This window comes from Staurois parvus, unplaced genomic scaffold (genome assembly GCF_062004578.1).
Source record: "Staurois parvus isolate SC_StPar_1 unplaced genomic scaffold, SC_StPar_1.0 ptg000887l, whole genome shotgun sequence".
Taxonomy (NCBI): Eukaryota; Metazoa; Chordata; class Amphibia; order Anura; family Ranidae; genus Staurois; species Staurois parvus.
In genome coordinates this window covers 1,251,084-1,275,881 of record NW_028318683.1, presented here as the reverse complement: position 1 = coordinate 1,275,881, position 24,798 = coordinate 1,251,084, and the positions used below count along the sequence as shown (strand labels likewise).

The following is a 24,798-nucleotide window of genomic DNA, read 5'->3' as shown; positions in this document are numbered from 1 at the left end:
CTCATGTCCTCACAAACATAAGTCTGTAGTCACTGGAAAAGGCAAACCAGGAATTGGGGGAGAGTAACTGGGCTGTGTGGAGACCAGGGGCGGACTGACCATTTGGAAACTCGGGCACTGCCTGAGGGCCCGGGGTCAGTAGGGGGCCCCATGAGATGCCCCTGTCACGGATTGCCACCCTCAACCTGCAACAATCGCACGACCACGACCAACAATACGTCATGCCCACAGCGTCAGACCCCAGACCTTCTCACCAAACTCGTGACCGAAGGACTGGCCAATCTAAAACCGCGATGTGACGTGCGTAACAAGGCCACACCCAGCTGCACCCTACACAGCGATTTTCCAGCTAATGGACTACAATCGTTGCCTGTAGCCTGAATGCGCTTGTTACTGGGTCGGGTTAATTACGCAACTAACCCTTTCACACTGCCACCACCTTCTTTTGTACAGACAAAAAGGAAACTCTCTTTATTCAATATACACTGTAATGGTTGAAAAGTCGCCTGTCCAATACGGTCACCGCAGGCCGATTGGGCAGAGGATTAAACAAACACAGTAGCGTCTCTTCAAAAGGCAGGAATTCGTAAATTGCAATTAAGCGCTTTAGAAACAGTTTAACACTTTCAGAAAGAAAGATTTATTACTAAAAGAGTCAAACAGGTGCAATAAAATATTTACAAAAAAAATGTAACTAAGATATATATTTATATATAAAAAGAAAACAGCACAGCACAGCAAAGAGATAACAGGAAGAAGTTAAAAAGGTTAAGTTACGTGCCATGTTAAGCCTTAAGGTAAGCAGATCCAAGTTGCAGAGCGAAGGGTCTTTGATCTCCTGCTGTTACGACGTTAAATTTGGGAGATGTCTTTTAGCTAACCTCAGGCCTACAGCCTGTGTTTTAAAAAGTCCCCCAGCAGGGGGGGTGGCTCTAAGTAACTGGCCAATCTCTGTTTAGGGAGGGATGTTGGGCGGACTCTGAATTAAAACCAACAGCTTCATAATCCATGATATGAAACATAAATGACAACTGGATCTTTTAAAAATGTTATCCGCTTTGTGCTTCTGGGGAATGCCTTGAACTCTTGAGAAGGCCCTGTTATCTTTTCCCGAGGTGCGAAGTTACACAGGTTTTGGGACAGAGAGTCTGCTGTCTCTATGGGGGGGCTTTGTAGTGCTGGGACCCCTGCTGCTCCAGCCTGCCAGCAACTTTTAACACTTACACATCTGTCCCTGTGCCTCTCAGGAAGGGAGGGGGTATAGAATGAAGGATTGAGGGAGAAATGTATGCACTTATCAAATTGGATGTGCCTTGACAAAATGGTGGCACTGCGTCCATATCTGAGTGCAAGATTGCTACAGCCCCTGGTACCTTTTTCATAGGCTTTTTTGAGTTTGGGCAAGGACACAGGAACCCCATGATCCCCTATTGCCCAGGGGCCTCATGAGTTGTCAGTCCGCCCCTGGTGGAGACACAAGCCTAAGAGGGGACATCGAGAAGTATCACTTCCCAGAAGGTCCCCAAGGGGAAAGTGGAAGCTAGGGTCATGGAGTAGCAGAAGACTGTGGACATATGGAGAGAGCGCAGAGGCAGAGGTGACTCCAGATACAGGGAAAGCCAAATATTCCAAGGATTTAGGAGGAACAAGACTCTAAATGCCTGCATTTTCAATGGAAGCGAGAACCCTAACATGGCCCGAGAGTCTAAGAAGTTTTTCCAGAGCACCCTGCATGGAATGATGGTTTGCTACAGGCCGGCTCCAAGGTTGTGGCCCTCTGACTCACCCAAGCAGGCATGGGTAGTCAGTAGAGAGTCTCTAGGATCACAGGTGTATTGGAGATACAGGAATACAAGGCAGAGTCTCTGAATGCACTGGGGTGCTTGGATCACAGTGATACAGCAGAGTCACTGGGAACACAGGGTTGCTGGAATCACAAGAACCCTAGTAGACTCTTTCAGAGAATTGGTGTCCTGCGATTGCAGAGTTGCAGGAAAGTCTCTAGGATCACTGGAACACAGGAATACTTAGAACACACTGGAGCACTGAAAGCACACATGGATTACACAGGATTCCCAAGCAGGTATTCAGGAATGCTAGAAGTCATGGAAGTGGTTAAGGGTCACAGAGGTTCACTGGACTACACAAAAACAGAGACTTAGTAAAGCATCAGGAAACACAGGGTGCTTGACAGCTTGTGTCGTGATGCTTTCTTTGCTCGAATGCTAAGCAACATGCATGCTAGCCCTTTAAGACATTGCCTGGCTGTGGATTGTCTTTGGCTCTGGTAGCCTCTGATTGGGTGCATGCAGGCGGCATGTGGTGTCTCCTCTTCCTCCACAGACCATTGGTGTCTCCTCTTCCTCCACAGACCATTGGTGTCTCCTCTTCCTCCACAGACCATTGGTGTCTCCTTTCCCTCCACAGAAAATATTGTAAGTGCACTTTTCTCCCTGCACAGAACTTGGTGTCTCCTCTCCCTGCACAAAAGTTGGTGTCTTCTCTATCTGCACAGAAAGTTGGTGTCTTCTCTATCTGCACAGAAAGTTGGTGTCTTCTCTATCTGCACAGAAAGTTGGTGTCTTCTCTATCTGCACAGAAAATTGGTGTCTGGTCTCCCTGCACAGAAAATTGGTGTCTGGCCTCCCTGCAAAGAAAGTTAGTGTCTCCACTACCTGCACAGAAAGTTGGTGTCTCCTCTCCCTGCACAGAAAGTTGGCGTCTCCTCTCCCTGCACAGAAAGTTGGCGTCTCCTCTCCCTGCACAGAAAGTTGGCGTCTCCTCTCCCTGCACAGAAAATTTTTGTCTCCTTTACCTGCACAGAAAATTGGTGTCTCCTTTTCCTGCACAGAAAGTTGGTGTCTCCTCTCCCTGCACAGAAAGTTGGTGTCTCCTCTACCTGCAAAGAAAACTGGTGTCTCCTCTCCCTGCACAGAAAGTTGGCGTCTCCTCTCCCTGCACCGACAATTGGTGTCTCCTCTCCCTGCACAGAAAGTTGGTGTCTCCTCTACCTGCACAGAAAACTGGTGTCTCCTCTACCTGCACAGAACATTGGTGTCTTCTCTCCCTACACAGAAAATTGGTGTCTCCTCTCCCTGCACAGAAAATTGGTGTCTCCTCTCCCTACACAGAAAATTGTTGTTTCCTCTCTCTACACAGAAAATTGGTGTCTCCTCTACCTGCACAGAAAATTGGTGTCTCCTCTACCTGCACAGAAAACTGGTGTCTCCTCTCCCTGCACAGATAATTGGTGTCTCCTCTCCCTGCTCAGATAATTGGTGTCTCCTCTCCCTGCACAGATAATTGGTGTCTCCTCTCTCTGCACAGAACATTGGTGTCCCCTCTCCCTGCACAGAACATTGGTGTCTCCTCTCCCTGCACAGAACATTGCTGTCTCCTCTCCCTGCACAGAACATTGCTGTCTCCTCTCCCTGCAAAGAACATTGGTGTCCCCTCTCCGTGCACAGAACATTGGTGTCTCCTCTCCCTGCACAGAACATTGGTGTCTCCTCTCCCTGCACAGAGCATTGGTGGTGTCTCCTCTCCCTGCACAGAACATTGGTGTCTCCTCTCCCTGCACAGAACATTGGTGTCTCCTCTCCCTGCACAGAACATTGGTGTCCCCTCTCCCTGCACAGAACATTGGTGTCTCCTCTCCCTGCACAGAACATTGGTGTCTCCTCTCCCTGCACAGAACATTGGTGTCTCCTCTCCCTGCACAGAACATTGGTGTCTCCTCTCCCTGCACAGAACATTGGTGGCTTCTCTCTCCTCTCTTCTTTAGGTGTGTCAAGGTGTTGTTGGGCATTTTGTAAAAAGGCTTTTTGTTTGCCATTGGTGTAGCAAAAGCTTCTTTCTGGCAACTCGACCGTGCACCTAATTTTTGTTCAAGTATTATTGTATTGTGCTCCTTGAAACAACCACACCTTATTTTTCCAGAGCAGGCTGTATTTCTCCTGAGGTTGGCTGTCCGTTTTCCTTGTATCCCAAACAATTCTTCTGGCAGTTGTGGCTGCAAACTTTTTTGGTCTACCTGACCTTGCCTTGGTATCAAGAGATCCCTGAATGATCCACTTCTTAATAAGTGATTGAACAGTACTGATTGGCATATTCAAGGCTGTGGATATCTTTTTATGTCCTTTTCCATCTTTATAAAATTCCAATACCTTGTTGCACAGGTCTTTTGACAGTTCTTATCTGCTCCCCACAGCTCAGTATCTAGCCTGCTCAGTGCATCCATGTGAGATGTAACAAACTCATTGACTAGTTGTGTGTCTGTACCAAGGCCAAACATTCCAGGGAATGTAAACTTTTGATCTGGCCCATTTGGGTGATTTATGTTATCATTATGTTTTAAAAGAAGCCAAACTACTATGTAATAATAAATGGCTTTATATGATCACTATCCTTAAATAAAAGACAGTTTTTTGGCATGATTGGTCATATATTCACTATTAATGTCAAAATGTGACGATTTCTGCCAGGGGGTGCAAACTTTTGAGCACAACTATAAGTGCATTATTCACATGCTCAAATTGAAGTCTTTAGGGACCAAAAACACAGTATTCAGCCCCAAAGAAGCTCATGTACTTTTTTGAGCTTTTGGATAGAAGCTTTAAGCCACATAGCCAGGGCTGTTGTTAGAAACCATGGGGCCCCATACAGCCAACTTTGCAGGGGCCCCACCAAACACCCCCCCCCCCAGTTTACTAGTTGCGAATGAACACAGTGAGTGATCAATACCGACATATTTACCGAACCCTTTCTCCACTCTCCATCATGAAGGATCCTATTGCATGCTTGCAGCTGCTGGTGTTGAGGAGAAGGAAGCTGGAAGCACTGCAGGGGTGGGGGCACACAGTGGGGCCTGGGCAGCAGGAAAAACATATAGTGCACTGGGATGGTGATGGGTGTGGCGGGGGGGGGGGGGGGCAATTACTGGAAACAATTCCCTGTATGGTTGTTTCAGCAGCAGATGGAGAGGAGAAGACAACTTTCAGCTGCTGCAGAGAGAGCCATACAGAGGATTGGTTCCAGTAATTGCCCCACCCTCCCGGGCCACATCTGATTCATCTGATTCACCCCTGCGGGCCTGGGCCTCATACAGAAGGACTGGTGGTACCACCCTATATACGGCCCTGGACATAGCACTTGGGTATTGAACAGGAACCAGAAGATACAATGGAAATCTTCATGTTGAGCTCTTCTAGAAAAGCGTTTCACTTTGATATACTGATATACACTTTGTTTCAGCTAAAGGAAGAATGATTCTGACTCTTTACTTATTTGTGAAATGTTGTTATGCTGGTGTTATTGCAGTGCAGGGCCCCCGGGGTACCCAGGGCCGTCTTTAATAATGATTGGACCTTGGGCAAATGTTTTTCTTGACACTCCCCCCCATGCAATTTTGCTCTTTACCTGCTCTGAGACAAACAATAAATAGGAACCAGTCTCAATCAGTTTACTGCAGCAGATCAGGCAGCAATTGCAACTGATTGCTGGAGATTACAGCATATCAGTACTGCTCACTGACTGGTGGCTAAAGGTTACAGCACACACTATGACTCACTGATTGGTTGATAGAGGTTACTGCACATCATTATCACTCACTGATTGGTTGCTAGAGGTTACTGCACATCATTATCACTCACTGATTGGTTGCTAGAGGTTACTGCACATCATTATCACTCACTGATTGGTTGCTAAAGGTTACTGTACATCCATACCACTCACTGATTGGTTGCTAGAGGTTACTGCACATCATTATCACTCACTGATTGGTTGCTAGAGGTTACTGCACATCATTATCACTCACTGATTGGTTGCTAGAGGTTACTGCACATCATTATCACTCACTGATTGGTTGCTAGAGGTTACTGCACATCATTATCACTCACTGGTTGCTAGAGGTTACTGTACATCCATACCACTCACTGATTGGTTGCTAGAGGTTACTGCACATCATTATCACTCACTGATTGGTTGCTAGAGGTTACTGCACATCATTATCACTCACTGATTGGTTGCTAGAGGTTCCTGCACATCATTATCACTCACTGATTGGTTGCTATAGGTTACTGTGCATCATTACCACTTACTTATCAGTTGCTAAAGGTTACAGCACATTATTTCAGCTCACTGATTGGTTGCTAGTGGTTACAGCACATCATTATCATCAATGATTGTATAGGAAGGTAATTAAAGAGAGGGGTAACAAATTACCTTTATCAGAATTTATGGGGCACAGAACCTCAAAAAATCCTTCAAAGATCCGTTCTGGGTTCTCCCTGCAATGAAGATACAAAGTGTGTGATAAACATTTCCTTAATTTGGTAGAACAGCAAAAAGAGTAGCAAAGAGTGATATTAGCCAAAATATTGATCTTTTATTAATGTTACTAGTCTGCATGAATAAAATTCTTGACATGTCACAATATACAGTATGTAATATATTTAGTACATCAAATATGTCTAAGTCAAGGACAGGTAGCAGTAGAACCAGTGAGTTAGACTTTAAAGGGCAAATCCACTGTTAGGGGAAAGAAAATAGGCAAAAAAAAATATTCTACATATATATAGTACAGGGTGAGCACAAATGCGGCCCTCGATTTCCAACAGATATAGAATTGAAATCAAGGAGTGTTTTTGTGCTCACCCTGTATATACAATTGCTATGCAAGTCATACTGTAATTGAATGTAAATATCAATCTGCAGCGCTGCCATTTTCTGTACAATTCATTGCAATATGGTTACCTGGAGGCGTTCTGTACATAGGTAGCGTATGGAGCGCATCCAGAAATGTCATTTCCTGCATGTATGATTGGCTTACTGATTTTCCCAGACATCTGGATTAAGATATATCTTACTTTTCGCTCCATAAGATGTACTTTTTTCCCCCCAAAATATGGGGGGAAATGTCTGTGCGTCTTATGGAGCGAATATAGAGCGGCTGGCCCGGTATTCCCCCCGTCACCACCGCCGTAATAAAATACCAGGCTGGCCGCTTCTACTGTGCAGAAGAACCTGTTCCTCGGTCCTACCTGTTCCTCGATCCAGGGGTGTCCTGCTTTCACCGGCCGTCTTCTCTCCCTGGCGCCGGCATCTTCAGTGTGTGCACCCGGCTGTGACAGCTTGCGAGAAGTGCTGCGCTTTGTGAATGGCCCCGTAGTCTTGTGGGACCTGTCACGTGTCCCAGAATACTACGGGGAGGGAGGGTAGGAAGACAACTCCGCGGAAGTGGGAGAGGGTACCTGTCAAATTTGGGTACCCGCCCGCCCCTCCCCAAAGGTCCACAGTCTCTGGTCATCTCCTGTACTATGTCCGCAGTCTCTGCTCATCCCCTGTACTATGTCCGCAGTCTCTGTTCATCTCCTGTACTGTCCGCAGTCTCTGGTCATCTCCTGTACTGTGTCCGCAGTCTCTGGTCATCTCCTGTACTATGTCCGCAGTCTCTGGTCATCTCCTGTACTGTGTCCGCAGTCTCTGGTCATCTCCTGTACTATGTCCACAGCCTCTAGTGTTCTCCTGTAGTATGTCCGCAGTCTCTGGTCATCTCCTGTACTGTGTCTGCAGTCTCTGGTCATCTCCTGTACTATGTTCGCAGTCTCTGGTCATCTCCTGTACTGTGTTTACAGTCTCTGGTCATCTCCTGTACTATGTTCGCAGTCTCTGGTCATCTCCTGTACTGTGTCTACAGTCTCTGGTCATCTCCTGTACTATGTTCGCAGTCTCTGGTCATCTCCTGTACTATGTCCGCAGTCTCTGGTCATCTCCTGCACTGTGTCTGCAGTCTCTGGTCATCTCCTGTACTATGTTCGCAGTCTCTGGTCATCTCCTGTACTGTGTCTGCAGTCTCTGGTCATCTCCTGTACTGTGTCCACAGTCTCTGGTCATCTCCTGTACTGTGTCCGCAGTCTCTGATCATCTCCTGTACTATGTCCCCAGTCTCTGGTCATCTCCTGTACTGTGTCTGCAGTCTCTGATCATCTCCTGTACTGTGTCTGCAGTCTCTGGTCATCTCCTGTACTATGTCCCCAGTCTCTGGTCATCCCCTGTACTGTGTCTGCAGTCTCTGGTCATCTCCTGTACTGTGTCCCCAGTCTCTGGTCATCCCCTGTACTGTGTCTGCAGTCTCTGATCATCTCCTGTACTATGTCCGCAGTCTCTGGTCATCTCCTGTACTGTGTCTGCAGTCTCTGGTCATCTCCTGTACTGTGTCCCCAGTCTCTGGTCATCCCCTGTACTGTGTCCACAGTCTCGGGTCATCCCCTGTACTGTTTTGGCAGTCTCTGGTCATCTCCTGTACTATGTCCGCAGTCTCTGGTCATCTCCTGTACTATGTCTGCAGTCTCTGGTCATTTCCTGTACTGTGTCTGCAGTCCATTGGGTCAGAATTTTTTTTTTCTTGTTTTCCTCCTCTAACATCTAGGTGCGTCTTATGGTCAGGTGTGTCTTATGGAACGAAAAATAAGGTAAGTCAGATTTTAGGCATCCCTGCAACAGGAATTTAATTGTTGGTGAGATACTCCTAAAGGGTTAATCTCTAAAGGGATGCAGACCCTGCCACTATTCTGATTAGAACACTACAGATGTATCAGCTAAGTAATAGTGATACATTCACCCCTAGTCTCCCCCATTCAGATTCACTCTGCACACAAACAGCTTTTTCTTCAAAGTAAATACAGGTAGGAAACTGCAACATAGTTTGTTTCAATCCCTGCAATGTACATATATGGTGGGAATGTCCCAAAATACAAGATGATAGTACAACAAATATCAGAAATAGTGGGAGATAGTGTAAGAATAGACCCATGTGTGTGTTTATTTCATGGTATTGATCTCACAGTGAAATAATATAAGAACAGGATTGTATTTGATTTAATTAATGCAGCAAAAGGATTGATCCCTACAATTTGTAAGGCCCAGGAATCACCTAAAGTCAAAGACTGGATAAAGAGGGTAGAATATATTTATAGGAAAGAAGAGCTATACCATAGTGGAGAAGATAAAGTGGAGAAATTAATGAAAAAGTGGAAAAGGCGGTGTGAATTTAGGACTACACGGAGATTCGCTGAATTGATGGAATAAGAGGGAAAAGGGAATGCGGAGAGGGTGGAATGGGGTGAATAGAGGGTGTTTTAAGTAGTGAAGAGTGAGCATTAGTGTAATAAGAAGAGAATGGGAAGGGGAGTATGGGGGATGGGGGGTGGGAGGGAGTGGGAGGGGAAAGTAAATGAAATTTGTTATGATTATTAATCTGTGTTAGTATTGTATTGTTTTTTGTATAATGTGTTTAACAACAATAAAAACATTCTAAAAAAAAAAACAAGAATCCCTGCAATGTACATAGATCTCCCAGAGGGGAATGTTTTTCTCAACATAAGTGAAGTTACTGTAAAGAATGTATAAAAATAGATACCGCTCAAAAACAAAGTTCATACAGTATTATATAAAAGGTGAAACTCAAAAAAATTAGAATATGGTGCAAAAGTTCATTTATTTCAGTAATGCAACTTAAAAGGTGTAACTAATATATGAGATAGACTCATTACATGCAAAGCAAGATAGTTCAAGTCGTGATTTGTCATCATTGTGATGATTATGGCTTACAGCTCATGAAAACCCCAAATCCACAATCTCAGAAAATGAGAATATTGTGAAAAGGTGCAATATTCTCGGCTCAAAGTGTCCCACTCTAATCAGCTAATTAAGCCATAACACCTGCAAAGGGGTCCTGAGCCTTTAAATGGTCTCTCAGGCTGGTTCAGTAGGAATCACAATCATTGGAAAGACTGCTGACCTGACAGTTGTGCTGAAAACCATCATTGACACCCTCCATAAGGAGGGAAAGCCTCAAAAGGTAATTGCAAAAGAAGTTGGATGTTCCCAAAGTGCTGTATCAAAGCACATTAATAGAAAGTTATGTGGAAGGGAAAAGTGTGGAAGAAAAAGGTGCACAAGCAGCAGGGATGACCGCAGCCTGGAGAAGATTGTCAGGAAAAGGCCATTCAAAAGTGTTGGGGACTTTCACAAGGAGTGGACTGAGGCTGGAGTCAGTGCATCAATAGCCACCACACACAGACGGATCCTGGACATGGGCTTCAAATGTCGTATTCCTCTTGTCAAGCTGCTCCTGAACAACAAACAACGTCAGAATCATCTTATCTGGGCTAAAGAAAAACAGACCTGGTCTGTTGCTCAGTGGTCCAAAGTCCTCTTTTCTGATGAGAGCAACTTTTGCATCTCATTTAGAAACCAAGGACCCAGAGTATGGAGGAAGAATGGAGAGGCACAAGGACCCCGAGTATGGAGGAAGAATGGAGAGGCCCAAGGACCCCGAGTATGGAGGAAGAATGGAGAGGCACACACTGCAAGATGCTTGAAGTCCAGTGTGAAGTTTCCACAGTCTGTGTTGATTTGGGGAGCCATGTCATCTGCTGGTGTTGGTCCACTGTGCTTCATTACGTCCAGGGTCAACGCAGCCATCTACCTGGAGATTGTGGAGCACTTCATTCTTCCTTCCACAGACGAGCTTTATGGGGATGCTGACTTCATTTTCCAGCAGGACTTGGCACCTGCCCACACTGCCAAAAGCACCAAAACCTGGTTCAATGACCGTGGAATTACTGTGCTTGATTGGCCAGCAAACTCGCCTGACCTGAACCCCAGAGAATCTATGGGGCATTGCCAAGAGAAAGATGAGAGACATGAGACCGAACAATGCAGAAGAGCTGAAGGCCGCTATTGAAGCATCCTGGTCTTCCATAACACCTCAGCAGTGCCACAGGATGATAGCCTCCATGCCACGCCGCATTGAGGCAGTAATTGCTGCAAAAGGGGCCCAAACCAAGTACTGAGTACATATGCATGCTTATACTTTTCAGAGGTCCGATATTGTTCTATGTACAATCCTTGTTTTATTGATTGCATGTAATATTCTAATTTTCTGAGATTGTGGATTTGGGGATTTCATGAGCTGTAAGCCATAATCATCACAATGATGACAAATCACGGCTTGAACTATCTTGCTTTGCCTGTAATAAATGAAAAAGTCCAAAAGTTTTGAAAAAAAGTGTTTTTCTTATAAAATTTTGCAAATAAATTTTCTTTCTTCATAAATCTTGGCCAAAATGCATTCAGTTATCTTTTTAGTAAAAAAAAAATAACCCAAATTAGTTTATAACCAAAAATTATAATTTTTCAAAAACTTTTTTTACATTTTTATTTTATTTTTTTATATTATTACTTATGTTTTGTTTTTTTTTAACATACTGTCACCCTAGCAGTACAGTGTCACCATAGTGACACTGTACTACTTGTGGGGGGTGATGAATTTTTTTTTTTTTTTTTACATTGATTGCTTTTATACCCATAAAGGCCAAAAAAGCAATCATTTCTCCTTCTCTCTGGCTGCATTCTTACAGCCATTGAGAAATACTGTGTGAGCTGTGATTGGTCACAGCTTGTCACATGGTACAAGGCTGTTGTGAATAGCCTTATATACGTGTGATCTCTGTGATCATTCACAGATTTCACTAGTAGTAAGCAATGATGTCAGTGACATCTTGCTTACTCCTATTCAAGTGATCACTGATTGGTCAATCAATGATCATATGATCGGGACCTCACACAGAGGTCCCGTACAGCAATCGGACTGCGACTGGAGGACAAAGCGGGCACCGGATCGTGGTGCCGCCGGCTTCCAGGGAGAGTGCACAGTCCAAAATAGCGGGAACGGCAACCTGCCCATGCACTGCCACCGTCCGGCCGTTTATATACATGGGCCGGACGGAAAGTGGTTAAACACCTCAAATGCACCCGCCCCTATTGCATTGTGGAATATATTCATCATAAGTACAACAAAGCTGGTGCCCAATGTGGGGATGGGGTTAATAGAATGCAGAAAAGTCACATAAGTGATCCCTGTAGGTGGAAACAGTGAGTGAAAGAGAACTGCTGCAATTCCTGTGAAAGAGTCCAGAGTGCAGACAGCTTGTTGGCAAAGGGGAACAGAAAAAGAAAATAATAAAGACAGTCTATGGTGTGGTGCTGTGAAGGAGATATGACAAACTAACCCTTATCAATCTAGGGATGTCACACCTACAAATGGAGATGGAGAGCGTACAAGATGTAATCAGACGATCTCTAACTCAGTCAGTGAGCTGATTGGGACCTGCCGGTTTAGCAAAGCCTCAGAAGAAAGGATGGTCGAAGGCAAAACCCATCGCCATTACATGAGGATAGTTAATGAGGTGCTGGATGAACTAGTGGAGACCAAGAATATAGGGACTGTCATAGAATTTCTACAGGAGACTAGGAAATTAATCTCTGAGTTACAGAAAAAGAAATAACGCTGAGGCACCAAGCGATAGTGACAAAGATTCCCAGAATGAACAATTAGAATCTTTAAAAAAGACAGTATTACATTATGGAGGAAAAATTCCAAGAAGCAGCTAAGATGATGGAGGAGCAGATTAACCATTTGCCCTCCAGCGGATTTACCCCCCTTCCTGACCAGGCCATTTTTTGCGTTACGGCGCTATGTTACTGTAACTGACAATTGCGCGGTTATGCAACACTGCACCCAAATTAAATAACGCTGAGGCACCAAGCGATAGTGACAAAGATTCCCAGAATGAACAATTAGAATCTTTAAAAAAGACAGTATTACATTATGGAGGAAAAATTCCAAGAAGCAGCTAAGATGATGGAGGAGCAGATTAACCATTTGCCCTCCAGCGGATTTACCCCCCTTCCTGACCAGGCCATTTTTTGCGTTACGGCGCTATGTTACTGTAACTGACAATTGCGCGGTTATGCAACACTGCACCCAAATTAAATTCACGTCCTTTTTTTCCCATGAATAGAGATTTCTTTTGATAGTATTTGATCGCCTGTGCCTTTTTTATTTTTTGCGCTATAAAAAAAAAGACCGACAATTTTGAGAAAAAAACAATATTTTTGGCTTTTTGCTATTAAACATGTTCAGTAAAAAAATTTAAAAAATCAATATTCGTTATAAATTTAGGCCAGAATATATTCTGCTCCATGTCTTTGCTAAAAAAAAACCTCAATATGTGTAAATTAATTGGTTTACGTGAAAGTTATAGCGTTTACAAATGGAGGTATATATACTGGGATTTTTTTTTACTAGTAATGTAGCAGGACTGCGGCGGGCATTCTGACACTGGGGGGGAACTGACTTGGTGTCGCTGACATCCCCAGTGACACCAATATAGTGATCAGTGCTAATAAAAAGCACTGACACTGTACTAATGGAACTGGGCAAGAAGGGGTTAACATGTGAGGTGATCAAAGGGTTAACAGTGTGCTGTGTGCTGTTTTACTAGGGGCTGTGTGTTTGTGCTTCACTGTAAGCATACTGCTTTGCAAAGCAGTGTGCATGAGCTAACAGGGAGGAGAACTGTTTAGTTTACATACAGTTCTCCCCACCATTTCATTCTTGATTGTAATCCAATTTCAAGGATTCAAGACATGCTTTACAGTTCAGGAGGAAGTTCATGGTTCTCTGTGCTGGACCAGGGAAAAGCATATCATCAAGGGTTTGTGGAAGAAGCCAGTCAACCATTAATGGCCTTTATCACACCTTGGGGTTTGTATGAATGGATCTGAATACCCTTTGGCCTTAGCTCTGCACCTGCTGAATTCCAATGCAATATGGAATTGTGTTTAGCTGGCTTGAGTAATGACATCTGCCTGCTTTACCCAGATGACAATTTGGTCCATAGCAAATCATTCCATGACCACGTAGAACACGTACGGTTAGTACTTCAATTCTATCAACAACATGGAGTCAAACTAACAGCCAGAAAATGTGAGCTTTTTTAGGACAGTCAGATTCTTGGACAAAATTGTGTCGAAAGACGGTCATTCTATGGATCCAGCTGAGATTACACCTGTACTTGCATTGAGAGATAAATGACCGGGGACGGTTGGAGAACCCAGGAGATTATTGGGGTTTCTCTCCCACTACCGCCCCTACATACAAAAATACAAAACTTCTCCAGAATTGCAAAGCCTCTCTACGACTTACTGTCAGTAGACTCAAAATCTACTCTGACTTTGGCACCTGCCAACCAAAACCAAAAGACAAAGAAACCCAGATCAAAATTGAAGGGTCAACTTCCCTCCCATCATCCCTTAGATTGGACTAACCACCATCAGGAAGTACTGAGTCAGCTTATTGAAGTATTAACTCATCCTCCAGTCATGGGTTATTCAGACTATTCTAAGTCATGTTTACTTCACTGTGATGCCTCGCAAGAAGGACTAAGTGCTGTATTAAATCAAGAACAGGAGGGGAGATGAAGGGTAATTGCTTATGGATCTAGAACACTTACTCCTGCTGAGAAGAATTACCACATGCACTCAGGAAAACTAGAGTTTCTAGCAATGAAATGGGCAATTTGTGACAGATTTTGAGATTACCTATATTACAGTCTGTCATTCGTGGTACACACTGACAATAACCCTCTAACTTACATCCTTACAACAGCCAAGTTGAATGCAACAGGTCATAGATGGGTTGAAGAACTGGCCGACTTTAACTTTACCATCAAGTACCGTCCTGGGAAAAGAAATGTTGATGTAGATCTACTCTCTCATATGCCCTTGAGCCCTGAACAGTACATGCAACAATGTTCACAAGAAGTAGACTTTAAGACCATCAGTAGCATAATCCAAGCCATTCAGTACACCAGGAGGAAAGAATACCTTGGTTGTGCCCGATGACATTTGCCAACGCAACCTCAAAAACAGATCATGGTGCATTAAAAAAGTAGCTCAGATTCCCAAAGAGACAAGAACAGCACAAAAGGAAGACCTGGAGATTGGAAAAGTATGGAAGTACAAAAGTCAAAACAGGTTTCCATCAAAGCATGAATGTCAAGGTGAACCCTCTGATATCTCCATACTCATGAGGCAGTGGACCAAACTTTACCTCGACAATGATGGAATTTTAAGACGAAAAACATCAACCGGCTTCCAGCTAGTGTTGCCCAAGATGTACCATCACTTAATATTTAAAGATTTACATGAAGAGATGGGACATCTGGGAGTTGAAAGGACTGTAAATCTAATCAGAGATAGATTCTTTTGGCCACGTATGCAAAGCAACACTGAGCATTACATCACTCAACAGTGTACTTGTTTGAAGGATAAATGCCCAAATAAGCCAGTTCGAGCTCCATTGAATAGTATTGTAACAACCTATCCTTTTGAAATGGCTTCCATGACTTTCTGCACCTTGAAGCATGTAAAGGTGGATATGAGTATATCTTAGTGGTAATAGACCATTTTACAAGATTTGCTTAGGCATATGCAACCAAGAACAAGTCAGCAAAAACGGTTGCAGATAAATTGTTCAATGATTTTGTCTTGAAATTTGAATTTCCTACCAGAATTCACCATGATATGGGTAAAGAGTTTGAAAATCAAGGATGCAAGGAGCAAGCATGCAAGGATGATTCAGCAGGAGGAGGAGACAGGAGTGCCAGTGGGGGACCCAAAAAGAGGAGGATCGGGGCTGCTCTGTGCAAAATCATTACACAGAGCAGGTATCACATGTTTGTTGTTTTAAAGAAAAATAAATGAATGTTCAGTATCACTTTAAGCATCGGTTTTAGTCACCTCATCTGCAGAGCACTGACATCAATGTGCTTTTATTGAGATGATTAATGACAAGTGGTCACATTTCACTGTAAAAGAGACTTTAATCACCCATGTAGTTGATTTTTAGTACCACAGTGGAACTAGTAAAATAGTTAGCGGTTATTATATAGCCATTAATTGCTACACAGATAGAATTAATGACTCCTTTTGGTGTCAGCTACATACTATATATAGCTTCATATGATGTCAACTACGTAAATGGCTCCATACAGTGGCAGCTACATAAAGTGCCTTGAAAAAGTATTCATATCCCTTTACATTTTCCACATTTTGTCATGTTACAACCAAAAACGTAAATGTATTTAATTGAGATTTTATGTGATAGACCAACACAAAGTGGCACATAAATGTGAAGTGGAAAGAAAATGATAAATGGTTTTCACAATTTTATTTAAAAATAAATATCTGAAAAGTGTAGGGTGCATTTGTATTCAGCCCCCTGTACTCTGATACCCCTAACTAAAATCTAGTGGAACCAATTGCCTTCAGAAGTCACCTAATTAGTAAATAGAGTCCACCTGTGTGTAATTTAATCTCAGTATAAATACAGCCGTTCTGTGAAGCCCTCAGAGGTTTGTTAGAGAACATTAGTGAGCAAACAGCATCATGAAGGCCAGGGAACACACCAGACAGGTAAGGGATAAAGTTGTGGAGAAGTTTAAAGCAGGGTTAGGCTATAAAAAAAATATCCCAAGCTTTGAACATCTCACGGAGCACTGTTCAATCCAACATCTGAAAATGGAAAGAGTATGGCACAATTGCAAACCTACCAAGACATGGCCGTCCACCTAAACTGACAGGCTGGGCAAGGAGAGCATTAATCAGAGAAGCAGCCAAGAGGAGCTGCAGAGATCCACATCTCAGGTGGGAGAATCTGTCCACAGGACAAATATTAGTCATGCACTCCACAAATCTGACCTTTATGGAAAAATTAGTTAAACCCATAAGTGTTTTTTTTTACAGCTACTATTCTTTTATACTGGCTTTTGAGATTTACAAATGCAGCAATTTAGAAATTGGATGGATGGTATAGCACTGTGAAACACTTTTTGAAATATAAAAAGTGTATTTTATATACAACTGTATAGACCAGACCAAAATGAGGGACAAATGAGGAGAAAAGAGGGGCAGAGGGACTTTGTTCCATATCAGGGACAGTCTCTTGAAATCAGGGACATTTGGGAGGTATTGGGATGGTGACAGTGTCAATACTTGGCCAACCAATAGGCAATTGTGACAATACATGAAGAGTACAAAAGTGCTGGAAACCACCAGAACCCAGTGTGTCTCTGCCTAACCCTTTATCAATTACATCTACTCCAGGCACTGCCAGTAGTTTTCATCTCCTCCTGGTCACACATGTCCTTTTAGTGTCTACAGGTAGGAGCTGGAGGAGGAGAGATCATAGACTATGCTTCCTTCTGATTCTCTCTTCCATCTTTTGTTTTGCCTCTTGTTTGATTGGAGTAAGCATGGTGATGTCACCACTCCAAAAATCTAATAATATTACATGGGCAATCATGGGAATGCATGGGCAATAATTATTCAATTGTGACAATGCATGAAGAGCAATAAAATTTTGGAAAAGCCATTATAACCAAGTGTGCTTCCACCTACTTTTTTCTAAATGACATCTACCCTAGGCATTGATAGCAGTTTTCATCTCCCTCTGGTCACACATGTCCTTTTAGTGGTTGGTAGGTAGGTAGAAATTGGAAAAGGAGAGAGCACAAGATATGCCTCCATACAGGTTCTCTCTTCCTCCTGCAGTGTTACTTCTTGCGTCACTGGAGTAGGAATAATGATGTCACATTATAGGTAGGTAGGTAGGTAGGTAGGTAGGAATTGGAGAAGGAGAGAGCACAGGATATGCCTCCATACAGGTTCTCTCTTCCTCCTGCAGTGTTACCTCTTGCGTCACTGGAGTAGGAATAATGATGTCACATTGTAGGTAGGTAGGTAGGTAGGTAGGTAGGAAATGGAGAAGGAGAGAGCACAGGATATGCCTCCATACAGGTTCTCTCTTCCTCCTGCAATGTTACCTCTTGCGTCACTGGTGTAGGAATAATGACGTCACATCACAATAATCTAATCCAGTCTTTTTCAACCTTTTCAACACAGAGGAACCCTTACAATAACTTTCCAATCTCAAGGAACCCCTGCTAAAAATTACTGCATCTATTATAACTCATGATAAGATGGTCATTGGGAAGAATGCTCCTTAGAATTTTGGTCATTGGGAAGAAATACCCCCTTACAGATAGCTAAAAAGATCAATGATGTCAGTAGGAACTTATCTGAGTGGTAAAAATTGCTCATTGCTCAAGGAACCCCGGCAACATCTGCAGGAACCGTAGGGTTCCATGGAACCCTGGTTGAGAAACCCTGATCAGTGGGCCAAATTGAGAGGACTCCCAGAGGCCCAGACACTTTGTAATCAAAGTCTCCAGGTCAGGTCTGGGTAGTTCCCAGCTATGAGTACACACCTAGATGATGCAGATAGGTCTTATTATGCTGTGGACACAGGTAGTCATTGCTAACAGCGGCCACCATCCACATACACTTTGATAACAAGTCAAACAAACTGAAAACTAATATGGATCAGGGCTTCTACTTTCATAGTTTGACCCAATATAGATTGTGAGCCTGTATACCATTTTCAAGACAGTCATCTGAGAATGAGCTGATGTTATTCCTTGTAGTAATTTCTTGTACTATTCTACCTGTTGTAAAACTCATCTTGGTCCTCTTAATTTCATGACCCAGCTAGTCACTGACTCTGAACAGGTCCCAAATACCTATCCTGTATTCTTTTAGCAGGTTAGGACTACTAATGGTAACTTGATACCAGAAACAAGTGTTTGCCTCCCAGTCCACCTTCTTCAGAGTATAAGGGTATCCATTGCACACATTCAAGTGTGCTGTATGTGAAACATTCCATCTGCAGCTGGACTACTCTTCTGAAAGGGGTCCCTGGACCCAGCATCAGGGCCAGATATAGTCTGTCTGATTTGGGGGTGCAGTGAAAAATATCAGAGGGGCAGAGGATGCGAGGTCAACAGAGTCAGTAGAGAAATGTACAGGGGATTAACAGGGCGGAGGATAGGGTCAGCAGTTTGTAGGGCAGTGTACAGAGCAGGGGCGGACTGACCATTTGGAACTCAGGCACTGCCCGAGGGCCCGGGGTCAGTAGGGGGCCCCATGAGATGCCCCTGGTACCTTTTTCATAGGCTTTTTTGAGTTTGGGCAAGGACACAGGGGCCCCATGATCCCCTATTGCCCGGGGGCCCCATGAGTAGTCAGTCTGCCCCTGGTACAGAGGCCATTAGTTTGTAGAGCAGTGTACGAGGGTTAGCATGGCAGAGGACAGGGATCAACAGGACAGAGGACAGGGGTTAGCAGGGCAGGGTACAGGGGTTAGCATGGCAGAAAACAGTGGTCAGCAAGGTTGAGGACAGGGTCACTGCTGGCAGGGCACTTAAGACATCTCCTCCTCCCCACGCAGCACATAGCTAAGATCGGTATCCCTCCACACAGTGTGTAGCTGGCTACTGCAGCTGCCAATCCAATCAGGAAATTCCACAGGTCAGAACTGCAACATAGCAGCCAGCTACACATTGTGCAGATCGATGCTGTGTCTGTTAGGGAATCTCAGCTATGTGTTATGTGGGGAGGAGATCTGTTGAGTCCCTTGTGTGCAGTGAGGGCAGTGCTGGGACAAGGTCCTCCAGCACTCAAAGTGCGCTTTCACCTTCCATCATCCCCCCAAAAAACAGCACTAATCAACACGCTCACCCCCTAAGCAAGCCAAACTCTACCCAACCAAAAATTCAAAAAATCTGCATCCTCACAGTCCAAATCATCCTCCCATCACAAATCTTTGCCCCCCAATCCCACCTTCCAGCTCAAATCCCCCTCCCCCAATACCCCACAAATCTTCCATGCCCCCCAAAAAAATCAAACTCCCCCCCCCCAAATTCCCTCTCCTAGTACAAATTCTCTCCCCAAAATCCCCTCAAGTACAAATCCCCTCCCCCCATTCCCCACTCCAAGTGTAAATCCTCTCTTCAAATCTCCCCTTCTAGCACAAATCCTCCCCCCAAATCCCCCCACTTAGTACAAATCCCCCCTCAATCCCCCCTCCTAGTACAATTCCCCCATCCTCCCAAATCCCCATTGCCAGCAAAATTGCATACAAATTACCCTTCCCAGTACAAATCCCCCCACTCGCACAAATGCCCGCTATTTCCCCCCTAGAACTAATCCTCCAGAATTCCCTCCTCCTAGCAGTAATCCTCCTCCCTAATTTCCACCTCTAACACAAATAGTCCCCAATCGTGCCTCCTAAAACATCCCCCCAATTACCCATCCCAGTACAAACAGCCTCCCACCACCCCTCCTCCACAAGCTCCCCCTCCCCCAATCTTACATGTGGGAACTAAAGAGCAGTGAAGAGATGTAGATTCTTTGTGATCTCCCTCCTCCCATCATAACAGCGCTCCTCCATACAGAAGGTTCAAGCCATGTACCATCGGATCTAAGAGCAATCTTGTGTAACCTTCTGTATGGAGGATCGCTGTTATGACAGGAGGAGGGAGATCACAGTCTGCACCTCCTCCCCGCTCTCTAATGGCAAAGAAACATCCGCTGGCCACACGTCAAGTAAAAATACCTTTATTAGAAAATAAAATTCTTCCACAAACACATAATGAGGAACACAGTACTTCGTCTAACACGTTTCATGCTCCATCAGCGCTTAGTCATAGCTCAAAGAACATTGTCAAATACGGGTATATATACATACATAGAGAATGAACAAAACACACCACTGATTGAGAAAACCTGAGATGTACCATCGAATCTAAGAACAATCCTGTGCAACCTTCTGTATGGAAAATTGCTGTTATGACAGGAGGAGGGACATCACAGAGAAGCCCAGATCTCCTCCCCGCTCTCTCCCTGTCAGAGATCCGGGTGTGACCAGAAATGTGTGGACTGACACAGGGAAGTAGCAGGCTTCAGGAACACAGGCGTAGTCAGGGCTGGAGAGGTGGAATGGTCAGGTGGGCCGTAAGGTACTGTCAGGCACCACCTGGCGGGATCTCTACTGACCCACAGAACAGGATTCCCCAGGGCGCGGAGTCTAAGCCCCAGTCTGCCTTTTCACCAGAGCCCCTGATGGTGGGGATGGACTTGGCGTAGGACTGAGACCAGGTCGCGGCCACTGAGTGCACCCAACTGTGGTAGAGGGGTCCGCCGGGAGAAAGCCTGATGTGAAGGGACTGGCAGGTTTGGACAGTAGTGACTGGATCCGTGCGGGATGGATGGATCGTCTGGGTAGCGTCAGGCGTAGTCAGGCAGGCCAGGTCAGCAACGTGCGGGCAGTGAGGTACCGGAGGAGCAGGCAGAGAATAGTCAGGGTCACAAGCCGGGTTCACTAACTCATGGGCAACGCGGTACAGAGGATCAGGCAGAAAGATGGTCAGGCAAGCCAGGGGTTCAACAGGAGATGGTCAGCAGAGGTCAGGATCAAAGCAGGGTCAGCAGCTAGGCAGGAACACAGGATACCAGGTACAGGGGCTCATGGGAAACATCACCAAGGCCCTGACTGCAGGTCTGGCCATTCCTTAAATACACCTCCTGCAATCAGCCCCAGGTGTTGGCTGACTGCAGGAGTGAGCTTCTGGCTGCTGAGAGCACCCACTGGTCAGCCCTGGTACTGCAGCCCACACGGCAGGTGAGTCCCACCACCAGTGCTGAGTCCATTCCTGACACTCCCTCTCTCTGCCGCTTTTCCTGTCTGACTGTTCACTTCACTGCAGTCGTCTCTGAGTGAAGAGATGGTGGGGGGGGGGGGGAGCTCAGTGGTCATAGTCACAATGTACATGGGGGAAGGGGCACCCAGCTTGGGGGGGAACAACTGAAATCTGGGGGTCACAGCCCACCCTACCACCATTCAGCATGCTTCCAGTAAAGTCTGAACACCCATTCTGCATACTTGTGGTAGGTTAGAGTTGCCAGGTGTTTAGCCAGGAGTAAAATTAGAGTCTGAAAATTGAAGCGCCACATCAAAGTAATGGAATCCAAAAGGAGGATTTATTTCCAATGTATAATAATTGCTATAGCCAATGCGTTTCTAGAACCACATATTGTCCTCTTCATCAGAGTGTATTGCGTGTACCTGGCAATGTTCAGAGGCTGTTTTTTTTCACCAGCTGCTGAATATTGTCAAGGACACGCAATACACCCAGATGTATCCATCTACACCTCCTCCCTTGGCAAACTAATACACTCCCACGGCTTCAATTATCACCTCTATGCCGACGACACACAAATTTACCTCTCCACCCCACACCTCACCCCTCACTCTCCGCCCGCATCGCCCACCTCCTGAACGACATATCAGACTGGATGTCGCTCCATTTCCTCAAATTAAACCTGTCCAAAACCGAGCTCCTGATCTTCCCCCCATCCCGCACCCTCCCCCCATCCTCTCCATCACTACTAACAACGCCACCATCAATCCCACCCCACATGCCAAAGTCCTGGGTGTCACCCTAGACTCAAACCTTCCCTTCCAACCTCAAGTCCAGTTACTATCAAGGTCATGCAGGCTCCACCTCCGCAACATCTCCAAGATACGTACATTCCTCACCCCAGACACTACTAAACAACTCGTACACTCCCTCATCATCTCACGCCTGGACTACTGCAACTCCCTTCTCACCGGCCTACCCAAACAAACGCTATCCCCACTCCAGTCTATCTCGAACTCAGCGGCTAGACTCATCCACCTCATCAACTGCTCCACATCCGCCACCCCCTCTGCCAATCCCTTCACTGGCTCCCGATTGCCCAGCGCATCAAATTCAAACTGCTAACTCTGACCTACAAAGCCATTCACAACGCCGCCCCAAACTACATAACCGACCTGACACCCAAATACTACCCTACCCATGCCCTCCGCTCCTCACAGGACCTCCCACTCTCTAGCTCCCTGGTCTCCTCCTCCCATGCCCGATTGCAGGACTTCTCCAGGACTTCCCCCATCCTCTGGAACTCCCTACCCCAATCCATCAGACTGTCACCTACCCTCCTCACCTTCAGGCGCACCCTGAAAACCCACCTCTTCAGGGAAGCCTACCCCACCCTCACCTAACAACCGATCTACTCCACTCCTCCCACCACTCCATCCCCTACAGCCATTTCCTCCTGTACCACTTTCCCCTCCCTCCTAGATTGTAAGCTCGAAAGACCAGGGCCCTCAGACCCCTCGTGTATTGTATTGTTACTGTCTTGTCTCATGTTCTGTCCCCCTCGCTATTGTACAGCGCTGAGCAAACCCTTTGGCGCTATATAAATACTGTATAATATTAATGTATGGGGTGATGTGTGGTCGCAGAAACACATTGGCTGTAGCACCTATTATATGTTTGGAAACAATCCTCTTTTTGAACCAAATACTTTGGTGCAGTGCTTCAATTTTCAGACATGAATATTATTCATGAGAGAAGCCCACTTATCATCAGGATGTCCTAATGGGACACCACCAGTAGATTTTTGCCAAATATATAATTGGAACTAAAATATACTGTATCTCTCTTGGGCTCTAGTGCTATCAATCTACCTGTAGGCAGGTTGCCTACTGTAAGCTAGTTAGTATGGCTACCCTAGTAATGGGGAAGAGGTTAATGTCTTTTACCGCTGTTCCTGGTCTAAATTTGTGGGCTTTTTGGGTCCGTCCAACCGATCCTATATTGATAATAAAAGGGATAGGGGTCTGGATCCGAGAGCTTGGTCGAGCCTTGAGTTCCATAGAGCTGCTGCTTGAGAAGAACACGCTGACTCATCGGGACACCAACATCTGGGATTTTACCACTATAGACTTTGCCCATATGGATTCTACCTGTGCAGGTATGCTGGGGCAGTTACACCTAGAGTCAGATTTAGTTAGGGAAATTACATTATGCTCCTGTTGAAATTGTCATGCCATGTTTACAGTAAAGCCTTGAACAATTGTCTTGCCTGGTCTGAAGTTATTCAAATGGCTTTATGAATATAATCGGCACCCTACACGTCATCTACAGCTTGAGGTATGAAGACAACTCTGCAAGAGTTGACGTGGTACAGAGTTAAAGCAAGTAGTTACCAAGGGTAACCAGCACAAGCAGCCTATTGTGAAGCATGGTACCTGTGTCAGGCAAGGCGTACTCCAGTAGCGAGGGGCATATACCCCAGTGGTCAGTCCGCAACAGGAGCAGATCAGCATCACGGAGGCCCTCAGAATGACTGTCAGGTATGGGAGAGAGTAAGAAGACAAAGTGTATGTATGAGGTCCTTGCTAGGTGCACAGTGGGACCTCATTCTCTCACTGGGAATGAGGTCACAGATACACTGGATGAGTGGAGTGAGCATAGGCTCAGCATGTCCCTCCTAAATGCAATAGTTACAGACAAGGTGTTCATTGACACAGGACCAGAGAGTTAACTGGTCTATTCACTCAGTGTACACAATGTACGGCTCATCTCTAAGTTGGAGGACTGCTTTAAGGTTGAATTTCCCTGACACTGGCCCCTGTCTTGTCCCGGGGCATTGATGAGCACGACACAGATAGGGTACCTCATGGTACAGGGCGAGTGACCCCGTGCACAGTGCCTAGTGTTGTCCAGAACCTGGTGGGTTTAGTCACTTGGAACAGTCAACATCCACCAGCCCACATACCATTTAAAGGTGTTTAGCCAGGAAGAAGATGAAAGCCCAGAAACCTGCCTATGGCAGTAATTGCAACTGTCATATCACTATCCTTGCATTTTAAAAAACAGCCCCAGACGATGTGTGAGGTCAGCCCGCGAGGAACCAATTCTGTCTAAGAAACACTGAAACTGTGTTGAGTCATACAGTTCTATCGGTATTATAATATTTATATTTTGCACAGTGCCTGCAGCCTCTTGTCACTTGATACGAATGTTGTGCAACCTTCCTCTGAAACTGCATGAGCAAGTGAGGCTACGCTGACCTCAAAGAGAGGAGGACATCCCATCAACCACACAGGCTTAACAAATAATAATGCCTGCAATGTGTCCAATTCAAATGCTGAGATTAAATATG

General features: G+C 45.1%; 1 protein-coding gene across 1 annotated transcript in view; it reads right to left on the bottom strand.

Annotated features, from left to right (window-relative positions):
- LOC149442417 (DENN domain-containing protein 1B-like) overlaps positions 1-24,798 on the bottom strand; it is a 120,569-nt gene that overhangs the window by 94,931 nt on the left and 840 nt on the right. Inside the window, exon 2 of the mRNA XM_089656132.1 lies at positions 6,223-6,287. Within this exon, the coding sequence (XP_089512258.1) occupies positions 6,223-6,287 (65 nt within the window). The remainder of the gene's footprint in view (positions 1-6,222; positions 6,288-24,798) is intronic.